This window comes from Opisthocomus hoazin, chromosome 7, assembly GCF_030867145.1.
Source record: "Opisthocomus hoazin isolate bOpiHoa1 chromosome 7, bOpiHoa1.hap1, whole genome shotgun sequence".
Taxonomy (NCBI): domain Eukaryota; kingdom Metazoa; phylum Chordata; class Aves; order Opisthocomiformes; family Opisthocomidae; genus Opisthocomus; species Opisthocomus hoazin.
The window spans coordinates 9,808,086-9,829,407 of record NC_134420.1 but is presented as its reverse complement, the minus strand read 5'-3'; the positions used below and the strand labels follow the sequence as shown (position 1 = coordinate 9,829,407).

General features: G+C 44.1%; 1 protein-coding gene across 3 annotated transcripts; it reads right to left on the bottom strand.

Moving 5' to 3' along the window:
- Nucleotides 1-1,931: 1,931 nt before the first annotated feature.
- On the bottom strand, nt 1,932-19,091 carry TCP11L1 (t-complex 11 like 1). 3 transcript variants are annotated; one of them, XM_075427044.1, is made up of 11 exons: nt 18,989-19,091; nt 18,275-18,446; nt 15,255-15,420; nt 11,271-11,403; nt 8,059-8,179; nt 6,995-7,215; nt 5,789-5,925; nt 5,146-5,342; nt 4,603-4,784; nt 3,760-3,932; nt 1,932-3,547 (listed from the first exon to the last, which is right to left on the bottom strand). In XM_075427044.1, exons 2-11 carry the CDS (start codon nt 18,275-18,277, stop codon nt 3,312-3,314), a joined length of 1,569 nt encoding a protein of 522 aa, XP_075283159.1. In that variant the 5' UTR covers nt 18,278-18,446; nt 18,989-19,091; the 3' UTR covers nt 1,932-3,311. The 3 variants fall into 3 exon arrangements, with proteins under 3 accessions (XP_075283159.1, XP_075283161.1, XP_075283162.1); XM_075427046.1 differs by lacking the exon at nt 18,275-18,446; XM_075427047.1 differs by lacking the exons at nt 18,275-18,446; nt 18,989-19,091 and having other exon boundaries at nt 11,271-11,399; nt 15,255-15,335.
- Nucleotides 19,092-21,322: the final 2,231 nt, after the last annotated feature.

Below are 21,322 nucleotides of genomic sequence, written 5' to 3'. Positions count from 1 at the left end.
TCTTAAATATTACTCAGCCACTTCAAAAGCAATGTTAATGAGACCATCACAGGAACTTGATCAGAGCATACATAGTAGAATTAGCTTTTTTCCCATTTTTCTAGAGGATACAGTATACTTTTGCTTTTAATTCCATGACTGTTTAAAGAAGACAGCAGCGTAAGACAAACTCGGTACTTATTTCTAAGGTGGGCTGTCCAGGAGTGCCAGCTAACACAGTCTGTTCCTGGGTAACTGCATTGGTCTTCCACTGAATGTACAAAGCTAAATCTTCATATATTGGCTACAGAGTTTAACCTGTTATTTTCAAACAAGCTAACAAAAACACCACATGAACTTCTGAAGCAGTTTTGAGGCATACTTTAGATTTTGACTTGCAATTGACCGCTCAGCATTGCGCTCTGGTAAGACCACAGAAGCCGCCACGGACTGCAGGAAATTCAGATACTCGTTGAGAACTACTCCCACCACTAGCAGTATGGATGACTCTGGGTCAGCACGCCTGTCTACCCATGAAAAGGTGCAACAGCGTATGTATAACCACAGAAGTGTTCGCGTAGAGGTAGGGTTTGGCCTTATCAATCCTAGAATTTCTTTTTTTCTTTGCCACTTAATAGTATGTCCCTGTTTCTTTCACAGAGGATGCACAGAAACTACCGCTTAACCACTACCATTAAAAAAAAAAACCCAACCCTGGACAATCCACAGTTGCACTTGTGAGCATTTATTGCAGTCTCTGCAGATCGTTACTGCTGGAAGGCCCACACCACCCCCCCACGGAGGCACTCGTCCCCCCCATGCGCACCCCCAGAGGGGAGGCTGGAACCAGGTGTGGGTGCTGCACAATTTTTCCTACACGAAGCCTTGGGATCAAGGCCCTGCTGCGAGGAGAGCTGGGATGTACTGTATCGACCCTGCGAGCGATATGCATGCGCTACCAGCAGCACGGTCCCTGCTGCCGTGTCAGCGTCAACAGGAGTGGGCTGTTGTGGATGTCCGGACCCTCCAGTCCATAACTGGGAGCAGCCATCTCCTCGATTCAGCAAGTACTATTTTATCTGTTGCTAATGCAGCCCTATTCCTTCTGGCACCAGTCACGTACTTCTCAAAGGCTTTTCTGAGAAAGTTGTTTGACCACAAAGTTGTTCCTCCCCCATCCCTCAGTTACATCCCCTACAGCAGCTGAATTTTTGTAGTATGCATAATTCACAAGGGCCTTTAATGGCAGCTTCTAGGCAATAATAAAATAACAGCAGCGATTTGTAACTTCTGCAGCCCTCATTTAACAAAAGTGAAAACAGCTTTGTCTTGTTTGGGTTTTTTTTTGTGTCTCTAGCAATAATATTTCTGGTAGCTCTTCTGTTACACAGACTACTGAGTTAGTTCTTTGGAGCTGCAGCGCTACCGGCTGTATCTTGAGGTGGACCCTGCACTAATAACAAAGTACGGTAAGCAGATGCAGCAGTCATGAAGACCTCTGTAGTATCCTTTGCTGAGTCAGACAACAAGACCACACCAAAAACCTACTCATTTTTATTTTTTTTTCTGGCTAGCTAACCTACTTGTTTTTGAGTTACCAATGAATGATTCAAAGACAGATGTCCATTTTCATCCATTTTACTATCCGAGCACATTTAGCCAAGAGAAAAATCACTTGTCTGAGCTGGTGATCTCTGACAGGGTTGTGGTGGGTTTTTCCTTTGGGGAATGGGGTTTGTAGCGAATGAGAAAAGATGTGTTTTGTAGTCACGCACGCTAATACGCAATAAAAGGTCTGACTTATCCCACCTTCCTCCAAACTCAAAGTTAGTGCAGCTATATCCACGCTGACATTTAAAGGAAAACAGGAAAGGGAAGCATCAGCACTGATACATAATCTAGATGTTCTATTAGTTGGGTTGACTAGTTGATTAATAAAATGAACCTGGATGTTAGCAATAAAAGGGCCCTTTATTTATTTTACATAACTTGTTGGGTTTGTTTAAAGAAGACAACACATTCTATTTTGGACAGTCTCGTACTTGGGACATTTACTGTTTATAACTATGAACTTTGCCTTCATAAAATCATCAAATTTTGATTACTGTAATACAGCATTGTGCTCAACTAGAGGAAAATTTCAAATGTACTTACCTCCTAGCTGAGACTGAAATTGCAATAAGGCTGTAAGATCATTGAGCTCTTCTGCAAACACTCGTCTATACAACAGGTAGCTAAAGACTTACAAACATTTTAAATTTCAAGAACACCTCTGCAAAGTGAAAAAAATCTACTGAAAATATTCCCTGTGTATTCAAACTAACATTAAATCATCCACTCCTCACGGTACATTAAAACCACTTATACTTCCAATAGTGCTCTGCACTTCCTGGATACTTGTGAAGACATGATTGAATATGCAACCATCTCCAGTTGTAGTCTTAAAAAACAAGTACAATTTTCTGCCTAAAGTTTCACAGACTTTAAATCCACCTTCTGAAAATGACAAAGATTTACTTTAAAATCAGTATTTCACATAAAAAGGAGTAAACTACTAGCAAAAAAAAAAGGTAAGAAATGCCACTTTTATCAAAACATTTTCGCTCTGCCCTTCTGAAGTCTTTACAAGAGATAAATACAGCTGCAATCTATAAGATTGCCACCTTTGGAAGTACTGTACATAGCAGAGGACAGTTACCCAATAACCAGAAAATTTGCTACAAAAATATATTATGTGTTTTGTAACATCTGCAGGTAAACGGCAAAAAAACGCTATTAAAAATGCAGTAAAATGCAGAAAAAACCAGTAGCCTACCATACTAACCATAATGTTACAATAAAGTGCTGTTTGGCTTTGTTTTTTGCCTGTTAAATTTTCTCTTATCTAGAGTTCTATCTTAAGTCTTTAAAGTAAGATTTTTTTTTTAAAGCCAAATCACTCCTTCTGGGAAGGACCATTGCTAATCTGCTCTGGATTAACTAAACAAAATTCATGGTAAATTAGAGTAAAATGCCCTAAAATGAGCCACTTAAATACAAAGTTTGGTTCTTAAACTTGTCCTACCTAGCATCAGCTCAGAAATCTAAAAATTGCAGCCAGAAAACTACCAAGACATTCCCCCCCTCCCCCTGAGGTTGCCTACTTACATTAAAAATGCATCTCTCATCATTTACCTCAGAACCCCTTTTGCATCTCATGTGTTTTCCTCATCAACCATCACCATTGAATAAAAAAGAACCAGTATTTACATGGAAAGCTGTTTTCCTAGACAAATAATTGGTGCAAATTTTAAATAGCTGACAATAGCATGTTGGTAGCATACAAAGTGGTTTTATGATTCTTCTGCCTTCCCTACAAGTGGGGGTTCTTCCTTAGTCAGTATTTTGCCAAGGATTGCATCGTAGTAAGGGCTGAAGACCATTTTGTTGTAGTTGACAAGACGAACGTACTTGACAGCAATCTCTTCCAGCTCTCTTTGAATGGGGCCTAATCCTCCGGGAACAGCAGGTAATGATTTCTGGTGACTAGATGCAAGATAATTCTCCAGAAACTTTTGAATTCGAGAATCTGGAAAAATTGGACCAAGGGTTTTGGTTTGTTTTCAAAAGAGACAGTCAGTCGGAAGCAGTGTAATCTCGTGTAAAATACAGATAGCCTGAACATAGTAAACAAGCATTTGAAACAGATCAAACGAGAAACCATGCAGGACATGCCACCAACAGCTTTACAAAGACAGACGCGTGGTCACTTGAGAACAGAGAATTTTCGTCAAAGCGTACCTATGAGCTTGCATATGGTGTTGTCCGGATTGGCCACGGCTTGGATTTGCCCTTTCAGTCCCGTCTCTCTCTCAGCTGAGAACGGTGTAAACCCATGCTGGGAAAGGCAGCTGTTAACTTCAGCACACACCTTTTCACCGATGGTAGCCAAAGATTCCTGCAGGTTGAAGGAGCTGCAGAATGGGGAGTAGAGTATTACTTAGCTATTTCAGTTGTTCACTTTTTCCCCCACCTTTTAAAAATAGACTATCCAATTTAGTTGCCTTATTTATCAAACGTAATGGAAGGAGCATCATCCAGCTAAATCCAGAACTACAGAGAATAATACATTTTTTATATATGAAAAATAAAGTTGATATATAAAACAAGGAGTTCGGACAGCATTAAAGATTTCCAGCCTGCACAATCCATGCAAATAAGTGCTGACCTTCCTACTACACAGACAGCTCTGACTAATGCAAAAACCAGTTATCAACCCGGAATGGGTACAGCAATCATTCTACATCTGCAAGCAGCTCACTGCACCACACTCAAACTCTCGAGGGAGCCTGGCCCAAACAGTGAGCACGGTCACCTGCCTGCGCTCTCATGTGCCAACCAGGCACCATGAAAAACATACTCTGAAAAAAGGCGCATGTACGCACCAGAAAAGAACAGAGCAAGAAAAGACAGTTCTGTCTGAGTAAGCTGAATAAAAATGGTCGGCCTGGGCTGATGAAAAGCCCCCATCACTTCCTCTATATAGTCTGCAGCCCACAGACGGCGAGGCGCTTAAACGGATCGTTTACTAGGGTGAAACCAGAGCTACACCCACCTCTGTGACTAGGAGTATTCAGTACTCACGGAAGATGCATGCCTGCCAGCAGCACCTTGACAACGGTTTTGATTTTCTCAGCAAATCCAGGCATATCAACGAGCACCGAGCCGGCCGCACTGAACGTGACCAGAAGGACTGTCCCAGTCAAGAGGAGCTGCTCCAGCTCCAGCTGTATTTCCTGAAAGCGGGTCTGGTCCATCAGCAGTGTCTGCAAAGGAGGAGGAAGCCAGCACCAAATAAAGTCAGAATGCTGGGCTGTGAAGTGACACTGTGACGCCTACCTGTTCACAGCAGTGAAGCTAAGACAGAGACACAGAAAAGAGCAACACGTGCTCAGCAGGTGAGCATCAGGAACAAAATGAAAAGAATTAACTCCTCTCTTCCATCTAAGTAATTTCAATACTGAAAAAGAAGGACTTAGTAGAAGAGCTACAAGAGCTCTCAATCAAGAGGTAAATGTTTTAGTGTTGTACTTGTTGCAAGGCTACAGATCCAAACAGCTTCTGTTATATCCCAGAAACAGAAAAGTAGAACAAGCACAGAAATCAATTTTTGTGTTAAATACCTACTTCTGGAAAAGGCCTGTTTACATGATCCCACTTCAGGAGCTTCAGATAGGCCTGATTTTGTACAGCAGTGGAGCACAAGGCAGAAGCTCCGCCAGTGGCACCATCTTCGCTACAGTGGGGAGGCAACATTTTACATCTCAGCTTTGCAAGATCATCTGCTGCTTCTTGCAACCACCGTGTGACAAAGTCTAAAGAATCTGGAAGAACCAGGGTGGGGGGTGGGGGGAAATCTTGTTAAGCGAATTCCTTTTCAAAGTTAGGTTCTTCCACCAATAATTTCCAAATAATCCCAAGAGTTACTAATACCCGTGATATCAGTTACTGACATGCATTTCATTTATTGCATTAAGCAGAGCATCTAAAACAAAATAAAAACCACACAGCTACAGGAAATCAGAGGTGAGATGATGCTAGCTAATTATGCTCTCCACTGTAGTGACATGAGACTGAACCCCAGTGTACTAAGTGCAGAACTGTTCTGCTGGCAGATTTTTTCAAACCGCAGTTTTGGGCACAAGCTGTCATTTACCGTATGAACTCTAGCACTTATAAAAAAAATCCGATTTCTTTTCATGATCTACAAGCAAAGACACGCAGTTTACTGGGAGGTCAGAGGGGAAGAAAGAAAGGAACAAAGTCATACTTGGCTGTTTCTCAAGAAACTCCTGAAACTTCTTTCTTTCATATTCAGCAGACTGCTGCATTAATTTTGGCCTAATACTACTGACAGCGAAGTTTGCCATATCCATTTTCATTAGGTCTAATACAGAGAAAATTGCTCTAAACAAACAAACAGAAAAAGTTATTCAAGGCTGCAGATGTTTAAGAGGTACTACGTACAAGATTTATTACAGATTGTCTGAGGAAAGAGCAAAAACATGCATGGGAAACATTAGCAGGGTGCTTAATTTAAAAGCATGAGACAGAGAGAAAGCTTGAGCAAGCCTGTACACGCATGCACGTGCCTTGTCCAAGTAGGAAATGAAACTTGCTCTCCTGTAAAAATGCTTCCACGGAATTAACTTTAACTTTACTAGCTCCATAGATTATATTTACCCGGATGTGCAATATCGTATGCTGAATACATAAAAAGACATCTGGGTTTCCAAGCTTGCGTACTATCTCTGTTGGCAGCCTATAAAGCCAACCTCAGTGGGAAGTGAATAATCAGACCCAAGGGAAAAAAAAAAAAAAAGGAAAAAAAAATTAAAACAAAGAAAACCACCTTAATTTCAAAGCAACCCAATTGCTGCTGGCAATATTTCTGCCAAGTCAATTCTGAACTCTTGGAAGCTTAACAAATTAGAAAACAACAAGGTTAACGAAATTTATTCTAAGTACTGAGACCTTGACCTGTTCAGCTGAGAACATGGTGACAAAGCAGAAGCCTCTACACTCCCAGATGCCGTATGTACACTCCCTTTAGAATGGAAAGGATATTATACAGGGAGCGGCACGGCGGCTAAAGAGAGCTCAAATTAGGGGAAAGGAAGGTTGGAGTACAGTAATACCTTTTTACTATGCTCCTGCTTGCTTTTTTCCCCCCCTTCTGCTGTTAGTATTAAATTCTGATATACACTGACCATTCACCTGCTATCTTAAGGCTAATATGCATTTGGCATTTCAGAAAACGTCATTCAGTGACATGCAGGAGTCAGACAAATACTCCAATTCACAAAAACAAAGAGACTTCTGGAGCATCTCTCCCCTTCACACCCACATTCCCCCTTTCCATATCACTCTTTTATTTCTACAAAGATTTACAGGTTGCCCTGCTGGAACACGCCCCCCCCCAGTCTAAAATTATTTAAGGGACTCTCAACACGACCTATAAATACCATTTCAGTACCTGAACAGAGGAACTATTTCATGAATATCTTTCAGTTTCTTAATTTCTTCATCTCGAGCAGGAGCACAAAGAGCCCCCATCATCCCAATTACAAATTCGACCAACTTTGAAATGTCAAGAGCCCCATTCTCTGCCTCCTGTTTTATCAAATCCAGATCAAGAACTTCTGTAATCTGGCTTCTCAGTCTAGTATGGCCAGGCAACAAGAAAGACAGGAGATTCTGAAATGAAAAGTTTTTAACAGTGCATTAGTTCTACATATCAAAGACTACAAGGATCAAAACAGTTATTGAACCACTTTTTATTTAAACTGACTGCCCTTTACAAGTGGAATCTCCTTCTTTTTAAAAAAAAAAAACCCAACCATTCACGAGCTCCAAATGTTTCACCTCATTTTGTGTGATACTGAAGTTACTAAATGGTAAATACTTTGCAGTACAGACCACACTCCATAGAAGCACAGAATCACAGAATGTTAGGGGTTGGAAGGGACCTCTGTGGGTCATCTAGTCCAACCGCCCTGCCAAAGCAGGGTCACCTACAGCAGGCTGCAGAGGACTGCGTCTAGGTGGGTCTTGGAAGGAGACTCCACAACCTCCCTGGGCAGCCTGTTCCAGTGCTCCGTCACCCTCAGAGTGAAGTTCTTCCTCATGTCCAGATGGAACTTCCTGTGCTTCAGTTTGTGCCCGTTGCCCCTTGTCCTGTCGCTGGGCACCGCTGAAAAGAGTCTGACTTAAGACTATTATGCTTGGTTCTGTCAGCCCAACATTGGGCGTCTCATTGATTCCGTAACTAATACCACTGTCAATATGAAGGAAGCCTGGAATTATGAAACTAGCATTACTTAACTTTTATTCGTCTTACATGGTTTTGCATTTGTTTTTACAAATTCAGATTTCTTCTCTGGGGTTATGCAACTTCTATATGTTCACAGACAATGAAACAGTAATGAAAAAGATCAAGAAAGTCCTTTATGAAAAGCCAGGCTTAAACCCACGTTTGCCCATTCATATCAATGCAGCTACACAAATTCAATAATTTACCTTGATATCACATCATCTTACCTCTTTAATTTCTCCCAATAGTTTAATTGCATGGTCATATGTTGGTGGATCTTCCTTTAGCTGAGCTTCCAGACAATCCCAGAAAGCTTTATGCACAATATCTCTTACTTTTTTTTCCAAGCTGTGGGTAAATATGACCAGTTAAAAAGAACAATACTTGTCTCTGCACCACCTTACATAGATAACCTACAGCTCCTGAAGAACAGCATGTAACAATATGAATATGTCATAATTAATATATGATGCTTAACAGAGAAGACATCTGTCATTTTAAGTTACTCAGAAAAGCAAGAAAAACTGGACACAGGATTCGGAATGGCTTATATCCTAATAAAGGGTTACACACAAGCAAAGGCAGCTGCAAATTAAAATCCTTGAAAGTATCTATCATATGCTACCTCTAAAGTAAACAACTGGAAGGAAAAAAAAAAAAATCACAAAAATTACAGCTTGTCTTCAAAAGACCAGTATTCATGTTCCTTCAAAAGCCTCACTAAGTAAATGCAATTCTACTCAGTAAAATTCATTAAGTAAACCTAACAGAAATGAAGTAACTTCCCTGACACAAAAACTTCTGCATTTCAACGCATAAATATTGCAACTACTCTGAGAAAAAGGCCCAGTTCAGTTTGTCTAAAAAAATTCAATGAATTCCACTGCTTCAGTATTAATTCCTAATTCAATATACTGAAAGTTACTCCTCTTCAGAAAGCAGACTCCTGTTCAAACCAGGTTTAATTTCAGCACTGAAGAAGTAGAACGCTCACATGTACACGTGCGCACACAAAGAAAGCCCACAACAAACACCAGATGCCCCAGGCTCTGGCTCCACATGCAGCTGAGGCTCAGGCAGCGCCCAGAGGCACTTGAGCCCCATGGCCCTCTAAGACCAGCCAACACCTGCTCTACTGACAGTGCATCCAACTGCAGAACCAGCCACAACCGCTTTCTCCTCCAGCCACTCGACTGCCCGCACGTTCAGGCTGGGGGCGAGTCGAAGCTATAGACACACACACACAAAACATTTAACCCAAGGAAAATTCCAGAGTCCCTCTTCAAGCAAAATCTGAATGACTGCTCTTTCATTTCTTGGTGGTAAAGAGCTGCAACAAAAACCCTCACCAACGCCAGATACGGGGATCTTGTCCTAAAGCAGGCCTGGCCCATCACAAAGCCCAGGCGCTCCTGAGCAAGGTGACCTCTGCAGTAGATCTGCTTCTGCGATCAGGTGAAGAGATGCAAATCAGCCACTTTGGTGAACAACAGCAGCCGCTGCTCAGCATCAGCGAGCAAAAGCATCCAACTTTCCAAAATGCAGCATAGGTCCCCAGCTCTTTCCCTCCTTTTTCTTTTCTTTAAAGGGGGTGGGGAAAGAAAAAAGGATGGAAAAAAGAAAAAATGCTAAAATCCTTCATCCCTGAAAAATGTTGAAATCAATTTTATGGCACTGAGGCATACCAGAGAAGTTGTCCATTATCACAGCACATTTTCATGTGAGAAGTCCACGTGAAGGAACACGGAGCAGAAGCAGACACTGAACAAAACAGCACTCTCTTAACTGTGGGACTTTAGATGGAGCATTTATTCCCAGTAATCAACTGCTGAGCAGAAAACACTTGATGGAACCCCCCCTCAGAAGATGCTGGGACAGAGAAGATAACGTAGAACAGGGAGTATGAGCCTTTCACATCTCAGGTGTACTTTCCAAATGCGTGCTTCAGAAGCAGCATTTGTGTGGGCTAGAGACAGGTCCCAGCCCATGGGATCACACGTGAACTGCACACGACATGCAAGTAAGGGAACAAAGGAGGACTGGACCACATTGCTTGGGTCTAACAGACACGGTGGACACTGAAAGACGGCATTGGGAAGACAGATCAAATCATCGCTTGAGCTCTAAAGTATATGAGTCTTGATGGACAACAGAGATGTCTATCATCATGGGCTAGCTCAGCTAAATGTTGTTCATCCTCAGCGTTTAAGGGGGCCACGATTCCATTTCCTACCAACTCAGAGGCTGAGACAAGTGAAATAAGTACAACAAAGGCCCTTCAACCCTTACTCAGAGACAACTCCTCCTGTGACCACAAGATTCAGTGTATTTAATAGCACAACTGTATTGTCTTTGGTTATTATTATTTAGCAGTCCACATTAATTAATAAAAAACCACTAGTCCAGGTAAGCAGGGAAGATGAGACTGTTCCCATTACTGCCTTTTCAGTCAGGGACAATTCCAGTTGCAAGCAACATCCTCTCATTACTAACACTAATAGGAACCACCGTCACCTTGTTTTGGCAGAGATGGGCATGAGACCTTTTGTTTCAGTGCGACCACTTTCTGCAGAGGACAACCAATGCCAGCCTTCTAAGAGCACCCGTGAAGGTGATGTACTCTGGGGTCTCTCTCTCAAATGTAGACACCTACAGACAACACTGGTTCCAATGTGGACCAAGTTTCTTCCATGAAATATGCACTCAACTTTCACAAATTAACCCAGGAAACATGCTGTCAGCCACATCTCTCTGTGTGTGAAAGAAAAAGGAGCAGCAGATGAAGCACCTGTCAATAGGACTGGGTCAGCTACGCGGGCCAATACACGACCAGACATCAGAACTGGGTCAGCCATGCTGGCCAAATGCGACCAGACATGAAGGCCTCTTCTGTTCTCCCTCTCTCCTCTCAGCAGGGGACAGAATTACTGTAGGTCAGAAAGAGAAGGAAAGACTTCAAACTTAAAAGGAGAAAGGACTAACCTTGTAAAACACAGGAATCTCTTCCCCACAAAATCCCTGGAGAAACGGATGTTAAGCTCAGAAAAAGCTAAAATGACCTGTTTCATCTTACTCCCACAGGCAGTGAAAGCTTCAAAGATGCTGAGAGCACTACCTGCATCTGCAGCTAGACTCAGGTACTCAGAAGACTGCAATCTCAGGCTCCTGGGACAAGGGGACACCCACAGAAACCACATCACGCTGGGATTCGCACCACACATGCCTAAACAATTACTCCAAGAGGTTCACCTTTCACACGCACACACTTCTGGAGAAGCAGAACTGCATGCTTACATGCTTTTTCTTATGCTCTTTCCTATCTCCTGCCAAGCACTGGCAGGCAAGATACTAGCCAGAGCGTCTACTTAATCCACTAGAACTGTTCTGCAGTTCCACAAATGCAAATTTAATTTATGTATCTATTTGGTAGCAATCTTACCTATGTTCTGGTAATTCAGCTGGTTTTATCTGGAAGTCTCCATTAACAACAATTTCGTGTGCTAATGCCATGTTGGTTACTCCCTTAGCTGTTTCCACGAGCTCTTCTATTGACACAGGCCGAGGAGGACTAGCTGCAACATAAATTAAATTGTCAGACAGTTATCTATTAAAGTCTGTGGAAAACAGTCTGCTAATACTTCTGGACCCTTTCCACCTTCTTGACAGTACAGTGGGCCAGAAGACAGTACCATCTGAAGATCCTTCTCCTTTCCTTCCTTGCCCAGCTGGTGGATGACACAGGTCTGGAATATTACAGCAAACAAAGGAGTGAGCACCAGTTGATATTCCGGGCTCAGAATTGTCGATTGCTTCCAAGTTCCAGCAAGCTCGTTTAAAAAGTAAAACTCCCAAAAAACCCCACGCCCGAACCCCCAGTTCTTTAGGACTGCTTAATAGCATCTTAGCGTGTTTCTCCATACTGCAGAAAGAAATCATTAGAAATACTAGTATTTTCACCATGCTATTCCCCAATTATTGTGCAGTTGTGGCCATTTCAATTTTCTATTTTTCAAGGAAGTGACTTCATCTCTAAAACAGTCAGCAAACAAACTGCCATTAACATTAAGCAATAACACACCAGTAGCTAATTATTCTCACTACTTCCAGTGCAACTGGCATTCCTCCAAGCTCTCTTTTTTCCCCAGAGGCCATCATTCAAGCAACAAAGGATGTCCAGCCCTAATCTCCGCACCAATGCCTAAGACATGCCTTCCTCTGGCAGGCATTTGGGACTGACAAGGATGGACAAGCAGCTTCAGATTGGGCCCTGGAGCATATAAGTGAGTAAGTGGAAGCAGCAAACCTGAAAAAACAGGCCAGACAAAGGTGGTAACTGGCTGTAGAAATCTAGAAGGTAGAAGAGGGACAGGGACAGCTTCAGAAAACTGCTTTTTGGGTGCACTGGGAATTACGGCTCCTAATTGTTCTGGACTACATAATATCCTCCTGGGACACTACTGGCATTGCTGCAGTTCAGGAAGTCACAGCCCTAAAAACAAGTCAACGTAAAAGCAGAGAAGGTGCCAAGGGCGTAGACCGTGCTGGTTAGGGGAGTAATTCCATCTCCACTGAAGCCAACCGAAACCTGTTGCCACTGATTCTTTGTAGTAAAGATTTCTCCTAGCTGTGCTAGCATCGCTGCAAGCAGTGCGTGTGGGTGCCCTGCGATGCCTTGCCGAAGCACCACAGCTCTTTCCTGGTCCAGGTATTGAGAAAAAGGAGAAGGCCAGATCATAGGCATCCTCAGGTAAGGCACACAAGAATGGCATGGTTCATCTCGGCTCCTCCATAAAACATCTAGAGGAGCAGAAGGGGGGAGAAGAGCCACAATAGAATTGTCCTAAGGGATCGATCCCTCTCTGCAGTTCATCCACTTCAACTACAGTCCAGGCACAGACGCGACATGCTAACTCTCAGAATGAAAGAAACCAGCCAGGATCTTCATAGGCTGGGTTCACTGAGATATGTTTTAGGTAAACTATCATGTATGCCTCACCTGATGTGGAATTATTAGTAAAATTAAGGTTTTACATCTGAAAATTAAGGTTTATATGAAAAACGTAGCAGTGTTCACCCATTGAGGAAAAGCATGAAATCAAAAGGAGCTCTGAGGATGGGACACAGCTGCAGCAGGCATGCAAGGAATCCACTCACACAGCAACTCCCTGCAACATACCATAGAGGATGGAGCAGAGTGGAGACTCTGTGGCCCTGCTCCGTGATGATAAAGCGGGAAGAAATGGTTCTCTAGAACTGATAAGCAGCTCATCTGGCCCCCTGAGCCAACAGGTTTTCGAAACCTTGCCAAAGTGCTATCCTCTCGTGAACTTTGCTTGTTTTAATTTTAATACCAAAACAGACCTCCATCCCGAAGGCTACCCGCCTCCGAGGTGCGACCACCCCTCTTCGAGTCTGCGCTCTCGATTTTTCGTAAACTATACCTTTAAACGTGAAGTGAGAGAATTTTACACCAATCATGATAAAGGTATGTATGGCTACAGTCACTCAAACTCCACCTTAAAGGTAGAAAGGCTATAAAAATAGCCAGGGAAATGGGGGATTTTCGGAGAAGATCATCTTTGGAGGAAAAGAAGATAACACCGTGAGCAAGTCAAGGGAACTCCACCTCAGACTGCCTCCGACAACTGGGATTGGCCAACGGGCTGACCCTTGCTTCTCCCCCCCTTGGGACGCCTTGGGTGAGACTTAAACTAAGCGCTTTTCTCGGGAATAGTTACTCCCTAATGTTTATAGCCAGGCTGTATTATTTATGATCTTTTCACGCGTTTTATATTTGCACGTGCTTTCTTGCAGACAGTCACTATCACCGGCAATTCAAAAAACCTGTATATCTGTTGCACAAACAAAACTGCACTGTTTCAGTAGCCAGTTGTCACAGTTTCTCACTGAATGCGACCGAATGCAGCTGTGCTAGTTCATGAGCACAACTGGACTGAAGGTGCAGACTGCTATTAGTGTATCCAGAATCGTGGTACTTTAATATACATATTAAACGCGACTGGACTGGTAGTGGCAAATTGGACATCACTCAGAATTTAAACCTAGCCGCACCCAGCCTCTCACTCCGGTGAACAGCATTAGAAAGCAGGGGGTTTATTTTCTGCCAAATTAACACGACACCTGATAATGCAGTTTGATTGGACTTCAGCTAGTAACATAGAAAAGGTCCTTTAAAAGTAACTGTCCATAACTTGTCTGCCATTCAAAGCTGTTCCAAGTATATACAGTACGGTTCCGATTTGCTAATTTTTCAGTAATATCTTGCTCTTTTTGTGCAGCGCTCTTAAACGCTTATAGCCTTCTGCTTGGGGCTTAATCTTGCACAGTGACTCTGGGAACACAGCAAGGATTGATACTGTGAGAAGAACTAGCAGGACAGCAAAGTTTGCAGCCGAATGAGAGTGCTTTTGTCCAACTGCCAGAAGACTTCACTCTAGCAATGGATGCGCTACAAGCTAAGACTCTCATTTACCAAAGAATGCTCTTCAATCACGTTACTTCATTCTCGTATTATATCTGCTCCCTCACAATAGGAGAGGGCTATGCATTTTACTGTCACGTGTTCATAGCCTCTCTCCATACATACACTGCATTTCCTATCAGGCAACCAGCAAGCCGTAAGAACGTTAACTCCCTCAGAACATCTCCTCTGTGTCACATGACACTAAACATCAAGTAATAATGAACACTATTAAAAAATAAAAATGATGCAACAAATAAAATATTACATGCTGAGACACTCTCTACACAAATTTGGAAGTAGTTACCTGAGCAATTCTGCCTCTTTGAACCGAATCCTTGGGACCGGAAAACTTCCCCATGGTTTTCTCTATAGATTTGCCAGAAATATAGGAATATATAGCCGTATTGCATCCAGCTTCCCATGTTAAAAGCCGAATGACAAAGAAAAATACACCCTAAGAATAAACTCAAAATACACAGTCCTGCTTGATACTAGAAGTAGCATTAGGATTAAACATACAACTTGCCATCTGTATTGGGAGGGGGTGACAGGACACTACTTTGTTGATAACAGCCTTCTTTGCCCTGCAGTAGAAACAGAGGCTGCAACAATCCAGAAGGTTCAGCTGATAATGCAAAGAGCAGCAACAGTTTAGCTAGAATGTACTGGAGCAGCACTTATCCTTTCCGGGAGCGTAGGCATGTGAAGGTACTTCAGATACATAGGGCTCAGAGCAACATGGTTATTGTGAACAATGAAGTACGAAAACAAAATGGAGAGGAAGGTGTTACAGTTTCAAGGCAAATCATCAGGAGTCACAGAATATTTAATTGCAAAACAGTCAAATTTGCACAGAATGCTATAAAATGCCATGATTGTCTCCACCAAGAAAATTACAGAATTTACTACTTTTTTTTTAAACAAAGCAGTTTTGCTTACACTTTGGTGTATCATCTTTGTGTGAACCTGGAGCACTCTGTCGTATTCTTTTTCTGATAGACTGATCCAGGTTGTCCAAGCTCTCCTCTTGACCATCCTCCAAACCACTCAACTTGTCTTCACTTGAATGGGGCTTGTCAGGATTCTGAGACATTTTCAGTTGGTTCTTTTCAGAAAAAGAAAAAACATGAAAAAGGCAATGAATAAGCATTTTCCAACATGGCTGAGTGGGAAAACATCACCAGGAGTTCTCCTGATTAAGAAAAAATTAAGAATAAAAGGAATCTTATGAAGAATTATATGATGTCATTCCCATAATGGACCTGGACTCAATGACTCACTTCCCGACTCACACAAAAAGGGATGCTTTCAACACAGCTACCGTTTACTTAATCTGTGTTCCTAGTAAGTTCTCAAAAACCTGAAACTTCTCCTCGCCATAATGCATACAGATGAGAAAGAAAAATATATTTCTTGCTTAGCATTGCTTATGAGAAAGCAGTGAAAAATACCTTCAGAATAGTATTACTAACACGTTTTACAAAAAGATTATGCCAAATGAGACATTTCTCTACTACATATTGCTAAAAGCTTTCTGAACATAACGTACTTCTGAACTATGACCTGCCCCAGCTGCTCAAAACTCAAAAGTTTTCACTCTGAGCCATCCAAATGCATTGAGCAGCAGGAAAAGGACTAGAGATAAACTGATGTAAGATTCTACTCTCGTATTTCCATTCCATGCAAGAGTCATGATTTATGCATAAAATACCAGGATTCATTTTGCAAAAAAAACACATTAAGACAGTAAAGAACATAGTTATAGTATTTAAAATATTAGTTTATTAAACATTAGATATTAAATAATATTTACATTACATCACCGATACCTGCAGTGTACTCAAAGTTACACTGGAAAAATGACCATTAGAAAAGCATTTCTCACCATTCATTATCTATTTCTCACCATTCATTATCTTTGCTTATTTCACATTCAGATTTCCCTCTGAAGAATGTAATTTGCACATCTTACCATTGAAAGCTCTCTATCTTACAGACGGCTAGCATTCACACTTCAATTTTACAAAAGTCTGTTAGGGAGCATGTGATCTCTCTGACTCAAATAACCTGCATGTTCTGTGAAGTGGGAAGTCAGGAAAAGTCTGCCTTTCAAAAAAAAAAAAAAAGCTTCTGAAGCTCCTGGAAAAGCAACAACTTCCTCTTTCACCTAAGATCCGACCATCCTCACTTCCAAAATTTAAAAAAAACCAGCTCTCAGCAAAAGACAGCCCCCGGCGGCACCCCACAGCTACTAGGAAAAAACACTTGCACTGTCAAAGACTATACTGAAGAGGATGCAGTATAAGCAAGCAACAATGCAGAAATACAAAATACAGTGATGAGGGCTTTTTTATTTTCGTACGTCAGCTGTAATAACTAACCCTACTGCATCAGTGTTTAAATCGATTGCACCGACGTGATTCTACAGGACAGCTGGAAGACACAGTGCATGTAAGAAACGGTTTTGTTCAGCAGCAATGACTCAGGATCATCATCTTGCTAGGTTCACAAGAGGCACAACACCACGCAACACTTGTCCACAGCACTGTGTGATTTCTATTTTAGAAAAGAAAACACAGCATAAAAAACATGGGAAAAACTACATAGGAAAACTAAGACAGTACAGTACAGGCATTGTTAGACCCATATATCGGTGCCCACCTCTAGCGGGAACAGTCACTGATGTCCCTGCTCTGAACGCTTGATCATCTCCCCCTTCACACACACAGACAACCCCAGCTGGACAAGCGAGCGGCAGTCTGCGCAGAGCTGCAGTCACATTGCCACCCTTTAACTAAGGCAGAGATAGCCGTCAGCTAGGTGGAATGCGAGGCATCCAAACCAGCATGAAAGTGGGAAACCAGTGGCGTGCTCCAGGAGCAGCGGATCTCTGGTCTAGCAGACAAAAGGTTTGTTACTGCAAACAATCCAGCAGCAAAAGGACGAGTAGCTCTGTCAGTAAAGAAGCAGTTAACAGAGAGGATCATAGCAACAGTTGCAATGGAAAATGTAAGACAGGACTGGTTAAACAGAGGAGGGAAATGTGCTGTTGAATTTGGCTAGAATAAAAGCCTTATCACAGAGGCTTCCACCCTCATTCAGCCAGACTAGACGGTTGTTCCTCCTATCCATTCTCTTCCACAAAGCATCCTTCTGACGTCAAAATCTGAAGCACGCAGATGACTCAACAAAGACCCACTTAGGCCTCTAATGCACATGACACTTCATAGCGCCTTGCAATCTCTCACTGCACTTTGTCCTCGCTACCCTTAGAAAAACAGAGAAATACTACAATGTATCTTACTTACAGAGAGGAAACTGAGGTGAGTTGTGTGAGGACTCACAGATGATTAATGACAGGGTCAAGATGACAGTCAGTCTCATGATTATCACCCCCAACTTTGCCCACCCGGCCATCGTTCCTACCACACAGACTACATCCTGAAATATCGATTTCCATAAAATGGCAGACCAAGAGCTACAGTCTCAAAACAAACAATTTCATTTAAATATCATTTGTTAAAAAAAAAATAAAGTTCTATTTTGGCTGCGGAAAGTGGGTACAAGAACTCCTGGGCCATTCTACCAAATGACTGCTCAGCAGATGAGGTAAACAGGCACTCTTGTTGGTTTAGTTGTTTAGTTTGCAATAGTCTGCTCTTTTCTGATGGATTACTACTATTATTTGCCAGAATACATCTAGAACAAATCCTCTTTCCACCGTGTAAACAAGCTTGACAATCTTCCGAAAGCGTGAGCGTCATCTTTCCTTTCACAGAAACAATTCTGACTCTCAAGAGAACAAAGCCTGCTTCTTGGCACTTTCCTCCATTTTATTTTTAATAAAAACAGAAGTGCAAGGCAAAGTCCAGCAAATGAAAACTTCGACAAAATATTTTCCACAGGCTCATTTCACCACCGGTCCTCAAACCACCTGCTGCCCACCAGCACCAACCCACCATCACTGTGCTCCGACGACGGCTCTGCGTGAGGTCGGCCTCCAGGACTCCCCTCGCCTACAGCCCCCACACAGGCCCTGAAGGCCGCCTTCAAGCTTCGCTCCAACGCCGAGCTCTCTCCCCGACTCTCTGTTCACCTCCCACGTTGCAACCGACTTCTCCCTGCAATCCGCTGAAAGGCAAGCTACGCCTCAGCGCTGCTGCCCCGCTCCCGAATCCCAAGGGACGCTTGCCAGCTTCCACCGGCGTCCCCCTCTCCGGCCTGCTCTGCGCCAGGCCCTGAGCGTCCCGGTCCCTCGGCAGAGTCTGCCAACAGAGAGCGTACGAGGGCTATCGCGACAGGATGACCGCACCGCGCAGCAGCAATGTGACCACCCCCCCGCCCCAGCGCCGGCCCCAGTCTCCCCGCAGCCTCCCTCACGGCGCTGCCCAGCCCCAGGCGCCGCTGCCGCAGCGGCTCACGGACGGCCCGCACGGAGAACGAGCCCCGCAGCGCGGCCGGCGTCGGGGGGGAGGTCTCCAGGCGCCAGACGGGCGAGGCGCGGAGAGAACCGGGGATGGAACCGCCTCCCCCGGCCCGCACCGCCACCCGGCCGCCTTCCCCAGCGAACAGGGCCCGCAGGCGGCACCCCGCCCAGCCCTGCCGCGCCCGCCGCCCTCCCCGCCGTCGCCAGCCGCCTCGCCCTCCGCCCCGGGGCCCCGCCGCCGCCTTACCGCCGCTCGGAGAAGGAGCCGCGGGCACCGGCTCTAACGGGGGCCGGCCGGCGCTGCGAGGCCGGGCCGGCGGCGCAGCCCCAGCGGCTGCCGAGCGGCGGGAGCGGCCCCGCCCCGCGCCGGGACCCGCCGCCTCCCGCGCCGCGCCGGGGCGGGGCGAGCGGCAGCGGCCGGGGCTTTCCTCCCCGCAAAGCGGTCCCAGAGGGGCGGCGGTGGGCTCCGCGCAGTACCAAGGGTGGGGAACGCTCCTCAGCTGCTCCTTCGGGGGTGCCGCTGTGTAACTGAGCACCGAGCGGCTCCCGCCAGCAGCAACCCGCGCCGTGCTCAGGAAATGAAACGCACCGCGCAAGTGAAGGCACGGGCCTCGGCCAGGGGCAACCACGGAGAGCAGCCAGAAGCCACGGCTGCTCGTTGCCGTCGCCGTGCACTACCTCCTCCAGCTCACACTGCGGAACACCAGGCCCTCCAGCCAAACTCCAGGCTTGGGCACTGCTGGAGGAGCTGCATCACACCCCAGCAGAGGAAAGGCCCTGCCTTGCACCCAGCCGCGAACACCCTCCTGCCCAGCTCTTCTCTGCAGACCACTTCTCAGGGGCGCGAGAGCCAGCCTGGGGCCCCCGCCAGCCCGGTGACGCACACAGCACGGCGGTACCTGTAATTCAGAACTCCTGCTGCAGCAGGCGATGCCCAGAGCCAGGAACTCATTTTCAAGATGGAAATCTCCTCCTCTGAGCAGTGAGGTCAGCCCAGAGTCAGGAGACACAAAGGGAAGATGCTTCTGCTGCAGAGGCAGCCGATGCAACAGCACCAGTAACTTCAGAAAAATATGATCAGGAAGATCACTCTAAGAACACAACACTGGCTTTCCATCCCCACATTCTAAAGTGTGGGTTAAGCCACTTTTTCAGAGAAACTGCATATTATAATGAAGAGCTTTCAGTTAAAACTAAGAACTACAGAAAAATAGCTACTAAAAAGGGTTACACTTCCCCCCTACTATCAGTTTTCCAGAACTGACTGTTAGAAGTCCTTTCTAACTGACTAGAATAAGGCTCTTAAACGTTTGCCTTCCATCCCCCACCAGAATACAGTAATACATTGTCCTGTTGCACACCAAGTGCCCCTCTCACTTTCATAGAAAGCGCTCTGGAGAGGCAATCACCAGTGGCAACAGACCCCACTAAGGGCTGAAGAGTTACTTAGTGATATATATTGCAAAGTAGTATCTCAGATTGGATTGCGTTTTTCAAGAAGCTCACCGCAAGGGTTTGTAACAGTTATTACCCCTCGGTTTTCATTATTAAATTACCTTTGATCCCAATTAAACCAACTTTTTTCCCCTGCAAAGAAGAGAACAGAGCTCTATCGACACTGCATATGGAACAAATACTTGTGATTTCTTGCAGCAGTAACTCTAACGAGGTTTGGCTGGCATCATCCCAAAGATAACTCCACAAGAGTCAAAACTAGATCTCCAACCATGCGGTATAGTTTCCTGCTTGCAATTACCTGTGTTGCACAGCTTGGGATTTCCACTGTAGACTAGACATAGATAAAAATATACAGCCATAAGAAAACCCAAGGGCCTTTCATTTGTTCCAGCTCTTTTCTAATTACAGCTGGTGACATCACTAAGACTTACAGACACAGCACAACACTGCAGGGATGAAGATAACCAGCCATAAACAGCATGTTCTGTGGCAACTAAAGCCAGACTGACTTTAAAATCCAGAATATCTTTACCATCCCAGGAGAGTCAATGGGAGTTCAGGGTACAGAGCAGGATTCAGCTGGGAAAAAGATTCATCTTCCCTGGTAGTTCCTCAATATGTTGCCATTTCAACTTAAAACAGCATAGCAATTTGTTATATACACACACACAGTATAGTTAGCTAGCAAGCTTGAAGAAAAGCTGTGGAATATCAAGCAGATGATGTTAATCAGCTCAGTCCACTACACAGCAAGTCAAAGATCAATGCCACGTGACAGAGGCACATAATGCAAGGCCCATTAGGAAAAAACCTGCTCAGCATAAAATTCAGTGCTGGCGCAAAAGAAGGCAGAGTGATCTCATTAATGGAGAGGTGTTTGCCATCACAGTAATTTTGATACGTGAACAGAGGGAGTCAGAGTCAGCTTTAGGTGAGGAAAAGGAAGGATTATTTTGGCCCTACAGCAAATAAGCATGAGCAAAGCTAAACTATAAGTACAGGCTAAACTTGGATACCATTGGCTTTGGTAATAATTGTATAAATTCCATCCATTTCCACAAAATAATTTTATTAGATACATGGATACAAAAGATTTACAAATATATTAGTGTTTTCAGTGCTG